Source organism: Asterias amurensis, chromosome 1 (assembly GCF_032118995.1).
Source record: "Asterias amurensis chromosome 1, ASM3211899v1".
NCBI classification, from domain to species: Eukaryota; Metazoa; Echinodermata; class Asteroidea; order Forcipulatida; family Asteriidae; genus Asterias; species Asterias amurensis.
The window spans coordinates 1646209-1663675 of record NC_092648.1 but is presented as its reverse complement, the minus strand read 5'-3'; the positions used below and the strand labels follow the sequence as shown (position 1 = coordinate 1663675).

At 40.4% G+C, this 17467-nt stretch overlaps 3 protein-coding genes across 3 annotated transcripts; 2 read left to right on the top strand and 1 right to left on the bottom strand.

Annotated features, from left to right (window-relative positions):
* Positions 1-50: 50 nt before the first annotated feature.
* On the bottom strand, positions 51-11658 carry LOC139942843 (ubiquitin-associated domain-containing protein 2-like). The gene is made up of 9 exons (XM_071939636.1): positions 11505-11658; positions 10598-10725; positions 8084-8203; positions 5960-6069; positions 4975-5095; positions 4165-4485; positions 3629-3707; positions 2906-3009; positions 51-2270 (listed from the first exon to the last, which is right to left on the bottom strand). The coding sequence occupies exons 1-9, from the start codon at positions 11533-11535 to the stop codon at positions 2160-2162; spliced, it is 1125 nt and encodes a 374-aa protein (XP_071795737.1). The 5' UTR covers positions 11536-11658; the 3' UTR covers positions 51-2159.
* Positions 11659-11795: 137 nt separating this feature from the next.
* Positions 11796-14740, top strand: LOC139939307 (palmitoyltransferase ZDHHC22-like). Its single transcript, XM_071935084.1, has 2 exons — positions 11796-11931; positions 12307-14740. The coding sequence occupies exon 2, from the start codon at positions 12316-12318 to the stop codon at positions 13198-13200; it is 885 nt and encodes a 294-aa protein (XP_071791185.1). The 5' UTR covers positions 11796-11931; positions 12307-12315; the 3' UTR covers positions 13201-14740.
* Positions 14741-15554: 814 nt separating this feature from the next.
* Positions 15555-17308, top strand: LOC139941937 (palmitoyltransferase ZDHHC22-like). Its single transcript, XM_071938586.1, has one exon. It carries the CDS (start codon positions 16082-16084, stop codon positions 16934-16936), a length of 855 nt encoding a protein of 284 aa, XP_071794687.1. The 5' UTR covers positions 15555-16081; the 3' UTR covers positions 16937-17308.
* The last annotated feature ends 159 nt before the right edge of the window (positions 17309-17467 follow it).

The window sequence follows — 17467 nt, the reverse complement described above, 5'->3', positions numbered from 1 at the left end:
AGCAGAAATAAGCAGGATACCAGTCACAAATTGTACTTGTGACATAGTAGTTTGGCTGCAGCCGATTTCACAAAATGCTGAGATTAGTCATATCTCAAATTAAGACGAGTTACCTGTCCTAACTTAGGATTGGTTCAATACGTCTTTTGATATGGAATTTAACTCGTCCTTAGTCCTAATATTAATCCTAAATAAGGAAGAGTTTGTAAAAATCGACGACTGGTAACCCTATTCCAGTAAGCCTGTTTTTGTTATGCTTGGCTACTTTTTGTGATTAAGCTAAGCAGCTCTATGAAATTGGCTCCAGACTTGTACATAAATATTTGGAAGCAGCAACAACTTTGTACATTTTGTACAGATGCCAGACTTAACTTTAATATGACTTAATGAAGACATCCTCGTATTCAACACTGTGGAAAATAATGTATGCCTTAACTTTGTTTTTAATACATGTTTAAAGGTGGCAATACATGTCAGCGGGTCTTCACTTTTTATTAAAATAATTTGTTAACAAATTTAGGGAGAATGCTCGATTGGAAGTTCCTCAGACTACATCTAGTGTTGCTATCACATACTTAATTGAGATTTCTGTAGGTGTGTTTGACTTCTCTTTATGCAACTAATATAAGAACGTTTGCCCGTTTTCAACATGTGCGTTGTCTAATTGTAAAACTAAACTTCTTTCAGATACCATTTCCCATGGAAAAACTCCCCCAACCCAAACCCAAACATATCCTCTAATACCCTAGCCTTTTGTCAAGGCCTTCGTAGCTCGGAAAGCTTTGTAATACCACTATCCCCAGTGACTGGAAGGGAGAGTGGCAGCAGTTGCTACTTGACTCGAGTACATGGTCTCCTCTCCAGTCGCTTGGGATCACTGCTCTCAAAGCTGTTCAAGCCAAGAGAGCCTTGACAAAAGGCTACTTATTCCCCAGTGCATCTCACTTTCCATAAAACTGGAACTTTCGATGTAAATAAAAGCTGTTTATAGACTGTAAATATACAATTAATAAATACAAAAAAAATCTTAAAATGACATAAAGTAAAACCTGAGGTAATAAAAACTAAACAGGTAAATTTCCTAACATCTTTTTATTCAAAACAATGTGTAGTAGATTGTAATGTAGATTTATCAGGCCTCGGACTAAACAGTGCATTAAGTGCTTATTCAACCCTACAAAAAAAATTGTTTAAGAACATCTCAGCTAATCTGAGATATTGTAAAACAATATGAAATTCTCCAACAAATAGTCGCCAATGATTTTGTATCTGTATAAAACAATCATAAATAAAAAGTTCACTGCAATGCAGCTTATGTCTGTTTCATTTTAATATTATAAACTAAATTTTGTACTATGACAACGCCCACTGTTCAATGTTTAAAATAACATAAACAAATCTGTACATACTGTCGTCTTTTGGCTTGTTGTAAGTGTGTACAGAACTGCAGGCCTTATACCTCACGGAGGTAACAAAGGCAATTGCCTCCATGCCCCCTTGTCATTGCCTTGGTGTTCTTGAAATGCTCCAGTAGAAATCACAATTTCCTCTTTTATTCAATTGATCTGTTGTTCAAAACCACAGTGGTTTATATTGAATGGCCATACAGTTGAAAGGTTGAATGTGTACTGTGTAGTATTGAATGGTCAGACAGTAGGAGGGTTGACTGTGACCTCTGTAGATGACCACCACATGGTACTATTATAACAGGCTGGCATAGTTTATCATTCAGAACCTTAGTGGATGAGTTTGAATAGTCAGACAGTAAGAGGGTTGACTGTGTACTGTAGATGCATTCACCACACGATATTATTATAACAGGCTGGCATAGTTTATCATTCAGAACCTTAGTGGATGAGTTTGAATAGTCAGACAGTAAGAGGGTTGACTGTGTACTGTAGATGCATTCACCACACGATATTATTATAACAGGCTGGCATAGTTTATCATTCAGAACCTTAGTGGATGAGTTTGAATAGTCAGACAGTAGGAGGGTTGACTGTGTACTGTAGATGCATTCACCACACGATATTATTATAACAGGCTGGCATAGTTTATCACTTAAAAACTATAGCTGATTGGTGTTGAGCTATCAGACAGTACGGTTAGTCAATCTAACAATAACCTTAAAATACCCGATGTCTCTGTGAAACTTTTCATCAGCCATCCTGAAGCAGTAAGTTTGTTGCCATGGATACATTGTTGTGTGTTGCTAGGAGAGCCTGCACCACAGCACCTCGATTGAATCCCATGTCGGTTAATTGTTGAACCTGGAAGTAGTTCAAAATAAAAATATATAAATGAAGATGTACACAATAAAATTAATACATGTATCTACCCCCGAACAGACTGGACAACGGCCTTTAAACCAAGTTTTTTGAAAATAACCCCTTAAGGAATACACAATCTGAGAAGTGTTATCTCAGATTCAAAATTGGGGGCAAAACAAAAACTGTTATCTTATAACATAACCACATTACTTCGTAGTGAAATGTTTCTCAGAATGCTTTGTACCACCAAGCTCTGCTGTAGGCTTCTAGTCATAGGTTTGTATTGCCATTATTTTTATACCTTCCCTTTAAAGGATTGGTAGAGCTGACAACATCGCAGACAGTGTTCATGTTTTTTAAACTTCACTTAACTAAATTGCATTTATAAAGCACTTTAACACTGTTTTATACAGCCTTTTAACACTGTTTTAGACAGTGTTTTAACACTGCGATCAACCATATACATGTGGCACACCTGTGCAATTTGGGCTTAATCTGAATTAAGTCGTTTCGTAACAAAAACTTTAAAACTTCCCAATCCCAAATGCAGTGGGCCCCTTCATGGCAATGTGATCCCCCCCACCCCATCAAACACAAGGAGTTCTCTGTGTGTTTGTCAAACTCCCGGTACTTACGTGTTCCTCTGGTATTGAGTTTGTATCTCGGCTTGTGCTTGGCTGGTTAGGGGACGCCTGGCCGTTAGAGGGTGCTGTTCCAGGCAATGTGTCTGGAGTGTCTCCTTTAGCAAAGTAAAGTATTTCAAATTTTTACTGGAAATGTTAGAGCCCATTTTTTTGGAAGTTGTGGCGTGGCATGTCATGGTCAAATGGTCAAGCACACTTGACCCAAGCATTCATATTTCTGATTAGTAGAGTGTCGGGTTTGAGTCCTGGTCTTGACACTTGTAAGCCAAGGCACTTGACCGTGGTCAAGTGTACTAGACTCGAGCTCTGGTGTTTCTGATCAGCAGAGTATGAGTTCAAGTCCCAGTCTCGACACATGTGTAAATTAGCAAGACACTTAACCATTATTGATTCGTCTTTCGAATGAGACATAAAGCTAAAGGGCCTGTACTGTATGTTGTTTAATGCACCTATACGAACCCAGTTACATTGTACACTTTATCGCTAAGAGGAGGGGTCTGCCCAAGTGTTTCTGGCAGTAGTGGCTGCTGAGTGCAGTGCAGCACCTTGTAAACCTTTAATTTGCAACAACTTCAAAACCGGTCATAACATGTGTTTCTCCTTCTTCAAGTGCCTTGAGCATCTTATCTTTTTGGTGGATAAGTGCGCTGTAAGACCCCAATATCATCATTAATACCAAACTCGTAATGGTTTATGTTCTGTATTTGAGCCTACCAGTGTTACTAGCGGGGTTGCGGCGTTGTCTGAACATTGAAGCTAAGCTGCCTGATGACCTCGCTGCAAGAGGAGCACTCTGTAGATCAAACGATAGAGTGAAGAAACAATAATGTTAACAGATGGTAATAATAATAATAATAATAGCCAGTTTTTATTTAGCGCTTTTCACACCCGGATGGCGTCCCAAAGCGCTTCACATTATTAACCCTGGTCACTGGGCCTAAATTCACTCCTTAAACCATCTCAGCTCCCTGGTGGGGAGTATGCAGCCTGTGCAACATTAATATGCGCTACTCAGCTAAATCAATCACAAGAACCATCCCTGCCCTCACAGGTACCCAAGTGTCTTGATCAGAGACACAAGTGTCACGACCTGGATTCGAACCCACACTCTGCTGAACAGAAGCACCAGAGCTTGAGTTCGGTGTTCTTATCCACTCGGCCACGACACCCTAATAGGTCTAGAGCATCAAATACAAGTTCTGAGTAATTATACTCCAACCATGCAAAGTTTGGAATCCTACTCAACTTACAATGGTCGGCCGTTGTCTGAATGCTTCTCCTCTCTGCCTTGCCTGCTGCCTGTACTGCCTGGCTTGGGCAAACATCATCTGCTGTTCAATTAGATCCATTCTCTGTTGCCTCTGTAGCTCTAATGTTGCACCCATTGGTAGAGTGACATCCCCTGGAGGTTTGGACCTCAGGATGGGTCCTAGGACAGTAGCTGCCAGACGGCTTAAGGGGTTAGGAATCCGAAGCCAGGATTGAAGACGGAGGAAGTTGGAACGATACAGGAGGCCCGATAGGAGGCCACATCCAACAACAAGAATGGATTGGGTCGACTGGGCCAATATCTGGAGGTTTGACAACATAGGGGATATGAGAGATACATGGAATGACAAACAAGTCTCTTGGGTTGCTAGATTAAATACAAGAAACGTTTCACTGTGCTTTTGTTGGTAAACAAATAAACGTGTGCCATGTCACGGCCTAGCAGTTAAGAGCACCGGATTCAAGCTCTGGTGTTTCTGATCATCAGAATGTGGGTTTGAGCCCCGGTCGTGACACTTGTGTCCTGAAGCAAGACACTTGATTGCTTTGTAAAGTGGGGGAGGTAGTGCTTTCTGCTCTACCAGCCAGGCTTCTGATGGATGATACCCGAGCCTAAATACGTATATGGACTATAAAGGGGGTAACCCTGTTTTATCACCAGGAGTAGGTGGCAATGGCCCCTGGAAAAATGGTTGATTAAAGACCACACCTCGAGTGGCCTTCAGGCCTTGTGTGTCTGGCAACTCAAATAAAAAATGTTGTATAATATTATGCTATAAAAAGGTACTTACTTGTAATCCAACAATGTAGACGAACCATTTGCCGCTTAGTAAGTGGCTAGCGATATTTTGTACAGTAAGGTAGGGCAGGTCAAAGAAGAATGGTACAAACATTGACACAACAACACCAGTCCTGAAAACATCAAACAGAAAAGTGGCAAATTTTTTATGTAAAACTACTGTTAAGTGGCAAATTTATGTAAAACTACTGTTAAAGGAAACCTATACCTTTGGTTTTTGGAGCCGTTTAATTGTTTTAAACTGTGTTGTAGATTTATACAATGAAACTATCCTGTGAAAATATGTTTTACAAAAGATGGTAGTAATTTTCAAATATCGCCGAAGAAGCCCAACACTTATCTGTCCAGACAGGAATAATAATTGGTAATTGGAAAAGAGAGTCTGAGAAACATGTCTGACAGTAGCGTTTATCAGATTCAAAGTTTGTGGGTTAAAAACTGAAATCTTTTTCCATAACCAGTTGCTTGGAAGTGAAACGATTCTCAAAAATATGGCATGTATCTATTGAAAGCTGCTGCAGGCCTGATACTTCACGGAGGCAACGAAGGCGGTTGCCTCCGTGTCCCCTGGTCTTTGCCTTGGTGTCCTTGAAATGCTACAGTACAAATTTGTAATTTCCTCATAGGGTGCCCTTTGCCAAGAAGAAATTGCCTTGGTGCCCTTGCCCTTTCAAAAACGAAGCATACAGCCCTGCTGCTGTACTTTCTAACCTTGTAAGTTTGTATTGCCATTATTTTAAGAGTGACTACCAAACCTTGTATCTTCCCATTAATACAGGACACTGCTAAAAGGGAGCATCAAAGCGACGTCACTTTGTAGTTCATTCCAGTAATTGTATCCAATGCGCTCCTTAAAATTTAAAGACTTTTAAATCCAGAACATTACAGCTGACCATGGAAATTTTACAAAAGCAGCTAAAAGTTATTAAAAAAGTATTTTTTTTATGACATATTTTTTTAAACTTTAAAACACTCACGGTCCTGGGGTCCAGTGGATTGGGATGCTCCCTTGTTGATAGTTCTGCACAGCGAAGAGTGCAGCGACCTCTAAAAATGTCGTCAAAACACCATTGGCAAGCAAATACGACTGAAAATTAATATAAAAAAACATTTTACATTCAAAATTAACTCAACATTTTTTCTCTTGTTTACAACTCTTAACCACTGTGGAAGACAAGGGAATAATTATGAAGTTCAAGTGGAGGGTACATGCTGCCTTGACCCTCCTACTCTTGTTACATTTTCCCTACTACTTGAAACCATAAAGTTGAAAGGTCTACATAGAACTAACAGTTTATATGTGTGTGTATCAAATTGCAAGCTGGCAATTATGTATCTGTCATTCCAAACAGTGGTCATTGAATGGTCAAATTGTAGGAGGGTTGACTGTGTATTGGGTAGATGCATTTACTGCAAACTATCGATAAATAGGCTGGCATAGTCACTAGTGCTGGGCGAATAGTGAAATTTTGTTATTCGGATACCGCTGGCCAACTATCCGAAATTAACCGGATATTCGAATAGTTTTTTTCGCCGCTAGAGGGCGCTATTTAAAAAAAAATATATATATATATATATTTTTTACATTTTTTTTGCCGCTAGAGGGCGCTGTTCGTTTGTGAATGAGATCATATGGGCGAATTGATATTAGTTTTAGACAGTGTCACTTGTAGTGCTGGGCGAATAGTGAAATTATGTTATTCGGATACCGCTGGCCAACTATCCGGGGCGCTATAAAAAAAAAAAATAAAAAAAAATATTTTTTTTTTGTCGCTAGAGGGCGCTGTTCGTTTGTGAATGAGATCTTCTGGGCGGATTGATATTAGTTTCAGACAGTGTCACTCGGTTCATTCATAAAAATGACCAGATCTAATTTAAAGATGGCGATTTGCTTTTTCTTTTGATCGTGGATGACTCTACGTGAAGGAAAACTTTTGTAATTTTTGAACAAATTACGTCAGAAATGTCATTGTTTTAACTCTTCACGGAGGTGAGCATAGTTAAATACTTAATTTATGCTGTTTTATGCTGTCTTAATAGAAGTTTCATTAGGATTCAGTCAAAACATTCATGTCAGTTGTCGCCCGACGTCCGCGGATATTCGGATATTAAAGAATATCCGGTTACTTGGTTGTAATTACAGAACTATCCGGTTTATAAATAGCTATTCGCGCCCTATGCGGATATCCGGTTAAGAAAAAAAAGGCATTCGCGGTTACGGATAGGAAAACCTATTCGCCATTAACCGAATATTCGAATAATTCGCCCAGCCCTAGTCACTTGGTTCATTCATAAAAATGACCGGATCTAATTTAAAGATGGCGATTTGCTTTTTCTTTTGATCGTGATTGACTCTACGTGAAGGAAAACATTTGTAATCTTTGAACAAATTACGTCAGAAATGTCATTGTTTTAACTCTTCGCGGAGGTGAGCATAGTTAAATACTTAATATATGCTGCTTTATGCTGTCTTAATAGAAGTTTCATAAGGATTCAGAGAAAACATTCATATCAGTTGTCGCCCGACGTCCGCGGATATTCAGATATTAAAGAATATCCGGTTACTCGGTTGTAATTACAGAATTATCCGGTTTGTAAATAGGTATTCGCGCCCTATGCGGATATCCGGTTAAGAAAAAAAAGGCATTCGCGGTTACGGATAGGAAAACCTATTCGCCATTAACCGGATATTCGAATAATTCGCCCAGGCCTAATAGTCACTTAGAACCAGAGTGGATGATATTGAATGGTCAGACAGTAGGAGGGTTGGCTTACTGTACAGATCTGTACAGTATGCATCCACTGCATATCATATTGCAGGCTGCTATAGTTTATCTTTCATTCAAAACCACAGTGAAAGATACTGAATGGTCAGACAGTAGGAGTGTTTAAACAGACCAAACCATTCAGCTTCATCGTTAAATGCACTGACCAATCACCACTGCACACACAAGCCCCAATACCCCCACCAAAATCTGAACACCTTCAAATCCCATAAGAAAATGAAAGCGCGCTCTGGCTATTTGGTTGATGCTACAACCACTACCATTGGTTGAAAGTTACTATGATGGGAGGGGCTTAGATTATTGGTACCAACTCACTGCAAACTTTGTTGATCCGTAGCGTTTTTCAAATACTCGGAAGTTGTACATCAGCAGCAAACCAAGAAGAAGATTCCTCGTGTCCAAAAATACCAACTTGCTGGTCACAAGACGCCATATCTAAAAGCCACAAAAATATAAAATATGACATAGTTCATAATCAGTATGCACAACAGTATCACCTAAAACTATAAACACTTTTCAAAAACTATGGGCCATGTCACAACAGGCAAGTTAAAGGTAACCAGTTCCAGTCAATCTCCAAGAAGAAGAAAAGTCATTCACATTTAAGTGTTCACTTTTTCTCATTGGGGTCATAAGATATTGTTTGAAAAATTACTTGAGTGCTACCGAAGTGGTCCTGTAGTGGTCCTTGCGCGTTGGTCTTTCTGAATCTTACTGTGTGGGACGTTCGGACTTTGGGTTTCAGGCTTATGAACACAATGAAAGTGGATGTCTTGTTTTTGAAAGGGCAGTGCCTTTTTTCTGCTTGATAAAGGGCACCCCATGAGGAAATTGTAAGTTGTTTACTGGATTATTTCAAGGGCACCAAGGCAGTGACTATGGGGACATGTAGGCAATCGGCTTTGTTGTCTCCGTGAAGTATCAGGCCTGCACAATGGCTATGACTGGGTTGCTTAAAAGGCTTAGTGTCATCGTAGCCGACAGCCTTAACCATACGTACTTGTTTGTTTGCTTGTTTGTTTGTTTGTTTGAATGATCTTCCCATCGAGGGAGTTCGGCAACCCAAAAGGGGATGTAAACACCAAGCTGGCAACAGCCAATCTCTCTCATACTTGTACAAACATTGGTTGAAGGTCTATGATTATAAATTACACAAATCAAGAAATTGTGATTAATTAACTTAAGTAACTAGACGACAATATTTATTCTAGTCATTGTGAAAACAGTGGTTAGCTGGGGGATTCGAACCCACAACCTTCCTTGTGATTGCAAGTCCTGCAGTCCTAACCACTTGACCACGATAACCAACTTGGCCCCCCCCCCCCAGGCTTACTTCTAGCTTGTCCGTCAATGATTCTGTTGTATAACCAAAGAACTGCTGGTAGCTTGGCCCAGACCCCCTACCCCCTCCCCCTTCTCTGACTTACCTCTAGCTTCTCCATCAATGATTCCATTGTATAAGCAAAGAACTGCTGGTAGCTTGGCCCAGACCCCCTACCCCCTCCCCCTTCTCTGACTTACCTCTAGCTTCTCCATCAATGATTCCATTGTATAAGCAAAGAACTGCTGGTAGCTTGGCCCAGACCCCCTACCCCCTCCCCCTTCTCTGACTTACCTCTAGCTTCTCCATCAATGATTCCATTGTATAAGCAAAGAACTGCTGGTAGCTTGGCCCAGACCCCCTACCCCCTCCCCCTTCTCTGACTTACCTCTAGCTTCTCCATCAATGATTCCATTGTATAAGCAAAGAACTGCTGGTAGCTTGGCCCAGACCCCCTACCCCCTCCCCCTTCTCTGACTTACCTCTAGCTTCTCCATCAATGATTCCATTGTATAAGCAAAGAACTGCTGGTAGCTTGGCCCAGACCCCCTACCCCCTTCCCTCCTCTGACTTACCTCTAGCTTCTCCATCAATGATTCCATTGTATAAGCAAAGAACTGCTGGTAGCTTGGCCCAGACCCCCTACCCCCTTCCCTCCTCTGACTTACCTCTAGCTTGTCCGTCAATGATTCTGTTGTATAAGCAAAGAACTGCTGGTAGCTTGGCCCAGACCCCCTACCCCCTTCCCTCCTCTGACTTACCTCTAGCTTCTCCATCAATGATTCCATTGTATAAGCAAAGAACTGCTGGTAGCTTGGCCCAGACCCCCTACCCCCTTCCCTCCTCTGACTTACCTCTAGCTTGTCCGTCAATGATTCTGTTGTATAAGCAAAGAACTGCTGGTAGCTTGGCCCAGACCCCCTACCCCCTTCCCTCCTCTGACTTACCTCTAGCTTGTCCGTCAATGATTCTGTTGTATAAGCAAAGAACTGCTGGTAGCTTGGCCCAGACCCCCTACCCCCTCCCCCTTCTCTGACTTACCTCTAGCTTCTCCATCAATGATTCCATTGTATAAGCAAAGAACTGCTGGTAGCTTGGCCCAGACCCCCTACCCCCTCCCCCTTCTCTGACTTACCTCTAGCTTCTCCATCAATGATTCCATTGTATAAGCAAAGAACTGCTGGTAGCTTGGCCCAGACCCCCTACCCCCTTCCCTCCTCTGACTTACCTCTAGCTTCTCCATCAATGATTCCATTGTATAAGCAAAGAACTGCTGGTAGCTTGGCCCAGACCCCCTACCCCCTTCCCTCCTCTGACTTACCTCTAGCTTGTCCGTCAATGATTCTGTTGTATAAGCAAAGAACTGCTGGTAGCTTGGCCCAGACCCCCTACCCCCTTCCCTCCTCTGACTTACCTCTAGCTTGTCCGTCAATGATTCTGTTGTATAAGCAAAGAACTGCTGGTAGCTTGGCCCAGACCCCCTACCCCCTCCCCCTTCTCTGACTTACCTCTAGCTTCTCTGTCAATGATTCCGTTGTATAAGCAAAGAACTGCTGGTAGCTTGGACCAAGGATGAACAGAAGGACTGATAGACAACCCACACAGGAAAGAAACCCCTTGCTGACTGGAGTTTTATCTGAGATTAAAAACAGACAATCAGCTGATTAGTCAAGTTTGAGTACATGTTTTACATACTATTACTACCGTACCACAAGCTTAAAAACATACCTGGCAATAAAAACTTACTTGGTTTAGTACAGCAGGATAATAGTAAAAAAAAAAAACGCTATTAATTTCAAGCAATTTGAAAATCATTTTAATTTGATTTGATGAAATATTAGTGGTTATTCCTGAAAAGTTGATTTGGAAGCATTATTGAAACGATACAGTAGCGTCTGTCATATTGTGTATTCCAAATACAGATTATTCCGGCAAAACTAAAGATTACGAAGGTTTATTGCGAATAGCAAAATATCGTAATCAAGAGAGGGGGGGGGGGGGGGCTGTAATGTTGAATTGAACCCACACAGATACAGGACATGCGTGCGCACGTCATGCGGTCGTCAAATGCCCCCTCTGCCGACCCACAACGCATTTTGCCGTTCTGAATCGCGAAATCGCAGATCAGATTCTTTATTTTTGGAACCTGCTGTGAATTTGTGATATTAATTATGGTTAATAATATAATTCCCTAAAATGAATGGAGTGGAGAAGTAAATTTGTGCATACTGTGTCACTTGTGTCCGGTGCTGTGCTGGGTGCCTGTGGTGTGTAGTGTTTGTTATGTGTATTATGTATGTGAACAACTCGACTCACTCCCACTTCCCATTCAATTGTACACAATCAATTATCGCAGTCCCATTTACTAATCAATCATCACACACGACACAGTTTTCGTGGCGAGAAAATACTCACAAAATCCAAAGTTACTGTACTGCGACCACATCTTCGATTCCCCACATCCAATGTCACTTTTTATTCCAGAAATCTAACAAATGTTGTAGTTTTTCTTTCATAAAATTAAAGCGATCACAACCTTTTGATCACCGGCGATGCTCCCGATCGCAGTTTTTCCCCTTTTCTGAGAACAGCCAGGTCCTCCATTTGCCTAGCTCATTTCTCTTAGTGCGTTGAAGTCTGGGTACACTTTATATTTGAGTCTGAGAGATAAAAGACCACCGATGAGGGCGCTGTTTATTATTTTCTTAATTTGACACTCAAGAGCCGGGCGGAGAAAAAGAGCAAAGTAAGTTCTCTACGTTTGTTTCATCTAGTTCCAGTTCAGTTGTTGTCCCATCCTTGCTCTGTCCTTGCTCTGTCATCCATTGCAATTGTTGTATATGTAAGTATCCGTATATTCAAGTAAAAAAACTATGTAAAATGTTTTTTGTTTTTTATTTTATATATTTCGTTTTAAGAGTGTACTGTTGTTGTCTACTACAGTGCTACACTAGTGTAGTAGTACTAACTCTGACTGACTCTACTCGTGTCCTAGCTAGTGTAGTTACTGAACCACAATTGATTTGTGCAATTCATTAAATCGCCATAGAAATTATCGTTGGAGGTCAGCGTTTTCCTGTTTTACACCCTATACAGTTGTTCACTTTTTCAAATCAAAGTGAACAAACTATATTAAGTTGTGGTAAAGTTGAACTTTAACTGTTCAACCAACTCTAGTACCATGTTTTTTAATTGTAATCATGTTGTTCCTCCACAGACCCTCAAGATGGATGTCGGAGCAAAGTTGAAGGAGTGGCTGTCGTTTTTTACAGAGCCTACTGCGAAAAGACTAATGCTCATTGCTAACATCGGTGGTGTGGGGTACTACTGGGTGGTCTCCCTGCTGGTTTTCTACGTCAACCTTTTCGTTATCATCCCAAGTATACTGTCTGAAAACCTCGGGTGGATGCGTTTCCAATGGTGGTTCTTCGTCGTTGCTTATTTCAATATGATGCTGAACTACCTCATTTGCCTGTCAAAGAAATCTCGCTACACATCTACAGAGGGGATCGTTACGGAGGAAGCCTCTTCGAAGGGTTGGGGATACTGCGTGCCGTGCCAGCAGTACAGCCCACCGAGAACCCATCACTGCTCGGTCTGCAAGCATTGCATCCTGAAACGAGACCAACATTGCTTCTTTCTCGGAGCGTGCATCGGTCATTTCAACCAACGATACTTCCTTGTGTTTCTCTTCTACGCGTCTATATCAGCCCTCCATGCTGCAGTGTGTTTTTTCACATATCTTAACCAGTACTTTGCAACATTTCTCTCCCTGGACTTTTACTGTTATTTCTTCCCCATCGCCACAACCAAGTGGGTGTTGGGATACACCCCATCGCATCTTTTCGGTATACTTGCCCTCTTCTACATGTGTTTGATGCTGGGATTCGGCTGCATAGGGTTCTTCACTTTTCATTTCCAGCGCGCTCTTCATTGCCAGACGTCTTACGAGTTCTCGCACAGAGTGACAACCTACAGTCGAGGCCCTCAGAGGAATTTGCAAGAAATCTTTGGGAGCTATTGGTGGCTGGCGTTTCTCGTTCCTATTCCGCAGAAGCAGACTAGTGACGGGATCGTTTGGAACAAACCCAAAGAATTAAAAGGATATTAGCATATAAAACCAATTGATACAGATTATCAGGCATGTCATGCTTCGTTTTGGAAAGGGCAAGGGCACCAAGGCATTTTCTCCTTGGTAAAGGGCACTATAGAAATCTTGTACATTTCTGCTGCAGAGCATTTCAAGGCCACCAAGGCATGGACCAGGCATGGAGACAATTGCCTTCATTGCTTCTATGAAGTGTCAGGCCTGGATTATATAGATGCGTCAACCTATTAAGACCAACCAATTTTGAGTTGATTTTATCTGAACAAATTTTTAACAGATGATAATACTTCAACCCCCCCCCCCTCACCAAAACAACAACAACAACACCATTAACATACTTTTGCTGACAATACATGTAACTCATTTGCATCTTTTAGCTAATTGTTGCAGTGTTTTGTTTTCAAGTTTTCAAATGAACATTTAAATCTTCAAAAAGTAGTGTGCCATAACTGCAGTAGGTATCATTAGGCAGTCCCCCTTTAGAGTAAGATATAGCTAAATGCACAGTTCATGATTTATTTATCAAATGAACTGCATCTATAGGCATATCATATTTATGTACATGGACATGCTTACTGAGTTAATAATACATGTACGAGCTTAGGGAGAAACTCTCATGTAATTCAATATGCATTATATTATCATACATGTAGTAACGGTTCACAGGGTTTTCCATTATCGATGGTTTTTGTGCATTGGAAACCTGTGACGTCGAAACAAACATAAAACACTGGACTTGTTTTCCTACATGTACATTGTATACATGTACATGTAGCTGGTGGAACATTTTGTGACAAAGTATTTATTAGTTTGAAATCACTTACAAAGATGTACCGTTTTGAATGCCATAAAGGTTTTGAGAGAGCTGTATTCATTGTAAAAGTCAATTTGTTTAAATGATGCTTTTGTATATATTTGGTTTGCGGTAACGCCATGTATTTTCAGATTTTAGTTTTATTGTGTACATTGTACATCAACATTTATATGGAGTTAAAACAATGGATAGGTTAAAGGAACATTACAGAATTGGTTTTTGTTAGCAAATAAGTTGCTGGCATTGTAAACACTTCATGTAATCCACCATATACATAAACTGACAAACCTGTAGAAGTTTAAGATCGATTGGCCATCTGAGAGAACATTGAAAACCGATTACAAATTTTGCACAATTGCATCGATACCAAAACAAAAATGAATAAAACGCTCCCTGAGTAATAAACTCTACACTAAATGCGAAATTAGATTATTTATTTCTCATCAAATATTAAATTTTAGACAGAAATATTGTGATCTTCACAATTTTTGTTTCTTACCAATTCTGTAACGTTCCTTTAAATCACGAAAGATCTTAGCAAATCGGATACTTATGACACTTCTGAAGAACCTCACAGTGTAGGCCTATGTAGTTTTAATATCTCACTCATTGTGCGTCTGAATCAATTAATTTCCAAATTTAAGACTGTTTTGAGACAAAATAAGTACTGTTTATAAAAGAAAACTAAAGTTGTAATGTACAATTTCTTTTTTACAAAGTTTGTAGTGTTTTTGAACTGATTTTGTAATGCTTGTTACTTGTTAGTGTTGTGTGAATAAATAACAATGTATTTAACACTTTTGTTTGTTTCAATCTTATTTATGGAAAATATTTATTTAATGTCAGGAAATGTTAGGCTCACTGTACTTTTTGTCGTTCCTCGATTTTTATATAGCGCTTTTCACACCCAAGGGCGTCTCAAAGCGCTTCCAACATTATTTCTTCTGGTCTCTGCTCATTAACTCACTCCTATGACCCTCTCAGCTCCCTTGGAGAAAACAGGGAGTGCAAAGGACAATTTCAAAAACGTACAAAGAATTTGTAGATGTAGGTGGAGTGGGTTGTTGTGCCTCTACTTTGTTTTGGGTTGTGTTGGGGTTATTTTTTTCACTAAGGAAACTCTTGTTACCATTTGTATTTTTTTGTTGGTGGTGGGGGTTGGGGTTTATTTGCTATTATGAGAGAAAAATCCATGCAGAAACCTAATTCTACCTCCATGCAGAAACCAAGCAACCAGAGCCAAATTTCAGAAAGGTCTGTAAGCACAAAAAACTTGCTTAGCACAGAAAAGTCATGCTTAGCAGAAACAGGGTACCAGCAAGCATTCCATTCAGTTTACACTATTATAGCTGGTGGCCTGCTCGTTTGATTTATTTGGTAAAGAAGTTGGCCAAACAAAATTTATAAAACCGAGCCGAGGTGTAAACAAACGCAATCAAACTACCCCTCTTTTCCCTCCCTCGCCCCGCCCAAGCCATGCATCTGACTAGAGAGGGCGCTATGTAGATGTTTTTATTTTTTATTTTTTTACTTTGTAATGGCGTCCGTGGTTTTGCATGGCAACTTTGTTAATTAATGTTGGCTGATGGAGAAGGATATATTTTTGTCATTGTTGTCGTAGAATAAGAGAGATAGAGTGTTGACCGTATGCAGAATTTAAGCTAGGATGAAACTTTGACTGGATGTGCGTTTGATCGACAGCTGGTTAGTTGAGTCAGTGAGTACAAAAATGTAAATGCAAAATTGCTCAATCTGTCACTCTTCACTCCTCCTCGGCCTGCTGCCTTGTCATCCCCTCTCCTCCGCACTCTCTGCTCAGTCATTTATTCATCATTTGAGTTTGACAATGACATTGTTGTCGGCCAGCCTCAGGCTTAGCTCACTCTGAAGCGTAAACAGTAACTGCCAATCCAATTAGAGGTAGAACCTAAATCACAACAAAGGACAAAGCAGTGCTGTCATGTCATGATCGACTCACTTGTGGTATATGGAAGGACATCCAACAACCATGACAACTGGCCCTGAGCAAAGTCGAAGACTTAAACATTAATAATCAATAACAACGGAAAGATGGGGTTCTTAAAAGTGTGGAAACTACCTCTCTTTTGCAGTATCACCAATAGCAACAAATGGAAGTCCATGTTGAATATTATTGGTGTATTTTATTATATCATTATGATATTGATTGCAGCTACCTTTGAATGGTTTGTTATATTGCCGGAGCTATCGCACAAACTCGACTTTTCCATCGGGAAACACCGCTTGTTTCTCCTTTACTTGCTAGTTAATGGAACAGGGAATTATCTCCTAGCTGCTTCGCGTGACATTCACTGGAAAAAGAGTGGGAATAAAAAAAAACGATTGACAGCGGAACCTTTCCGATCTCATCACTGCAAACTGTGCAACATATGCGTTCTCAAGCACGACCATCATTGCTTTATAATCGGAAAATGCATCGGTTATCACAACCAGAAACACTTCATCATCTTCAACATGTACACCATGCTGCTTTCTTTGTACGGCCTTATCACCCTAGCAACGTACATGCATCTGGTGTTTAAGATGGAGTTTGCAGGAGCTTTGACTTTCTTCACACTTTTCGCGACGTCTTTCATGGCGTGGAGTCAAGGTTCGATTGGGTTTCCTCAAGTATCCCTTGTACTGTTACTCTACATTTGCCTGATGAGCGCTCTGGCTTCTTTTGGGTTTCTTGCTTGGGAACTGACTGTTACATCAATGGGGTTGACTACACACGAAATGATGAGCGGAACGAAAGGAACGAACACATCAATTCGGGAGAATTTCAAAGACGTTTTTGGCCAGTACTGGATTCTTGGGCTGTTTGTTCCGTTGCCTCTTCCACAATATGGAACAGGATGTTATGAGTATGTAATGAGAAAACCGAACAGAAAGCATGATTCCTAATTCCTAGTTGTTTATTGATTTTACCCTTACATTGCTAGGCTGTTATTAGTATAATATTTTAAGTCATGCCAGTTTTATTTGAAGTCTGAAATTTAGTTAATTCTTAATTTTTGTGCAATCATTTAAGAAGTCTTTGTTAACGGAATAGAAAATTCCCTACTTTCCGATATTATGCCATCTTTACAGGCAACTTTGGCTCTCAGGCCTGGAATTTCATCTATGAAAGGGCAAGGCCATTTTCATTTTGCATACGAAACTTCCATTGGGAAATCTTTAAAGTCAATGGAAAACCTTAGAAGGAGCACCAAGGCCAAAACATGAGTGCTCACAAATTAAACTCAACTCAATTTGCGTCCTTCTATTTGTTAAACTTGCATCGGGGACAGCTGATCAGGGATAAAGAATATTTATTTTGGTTTTGCTCTGACAACTAGAAATGCAAAGGTCAGGGGTTCGAATCCTTGACCTTTTTTTACAGAATTTGGGGGAAAGTACCGTGTAAGTACATGTATCGGTGTAAGGGTAAAACCA

What these genes read in the sequence shown, in the direction of transcription:
- LOC139939307 (XM_071935084.1), top strand. Translation starts at nt 12,316, where the DNA reads ATGGATGTCGGAGCAAAGTTGAAGGAGTGGCTGTCGTTTTTTACAGAG.
- LOC139942843 (XM_071939636.1), bottom strand. Translation starts at nt 11,535, where the DNA reads ATGTGGTCGCAGTACAGTAACTTTGGATTTT. An exon ending in ACGGATCAACAAAGTTTGCA is followed by an intron (nt 6,070 to 8,083) that starts GTGAGTTGGTAC and finishes ATTAATTTTCAG; the next exon opens with TCGTATTTGCTTGCCAATGG. An exon ending in ATCCACTGGACCCCAGGACC is followed by an intron (nt 5,096 to 5,959) that starts GTGAGTGTTTTA and finishes TGATGTTTTCAG; the next exon opens with GACTGGTGTTGTTGTGTCAA.
- LOC139941937 (XM_071938586.1), top strand. Translation starts at nt 16,082, where the DNA reads ATGGGGTTCTTAAAAGTGTGGAAACTACCTCTCTTTTGCAGTATCACC.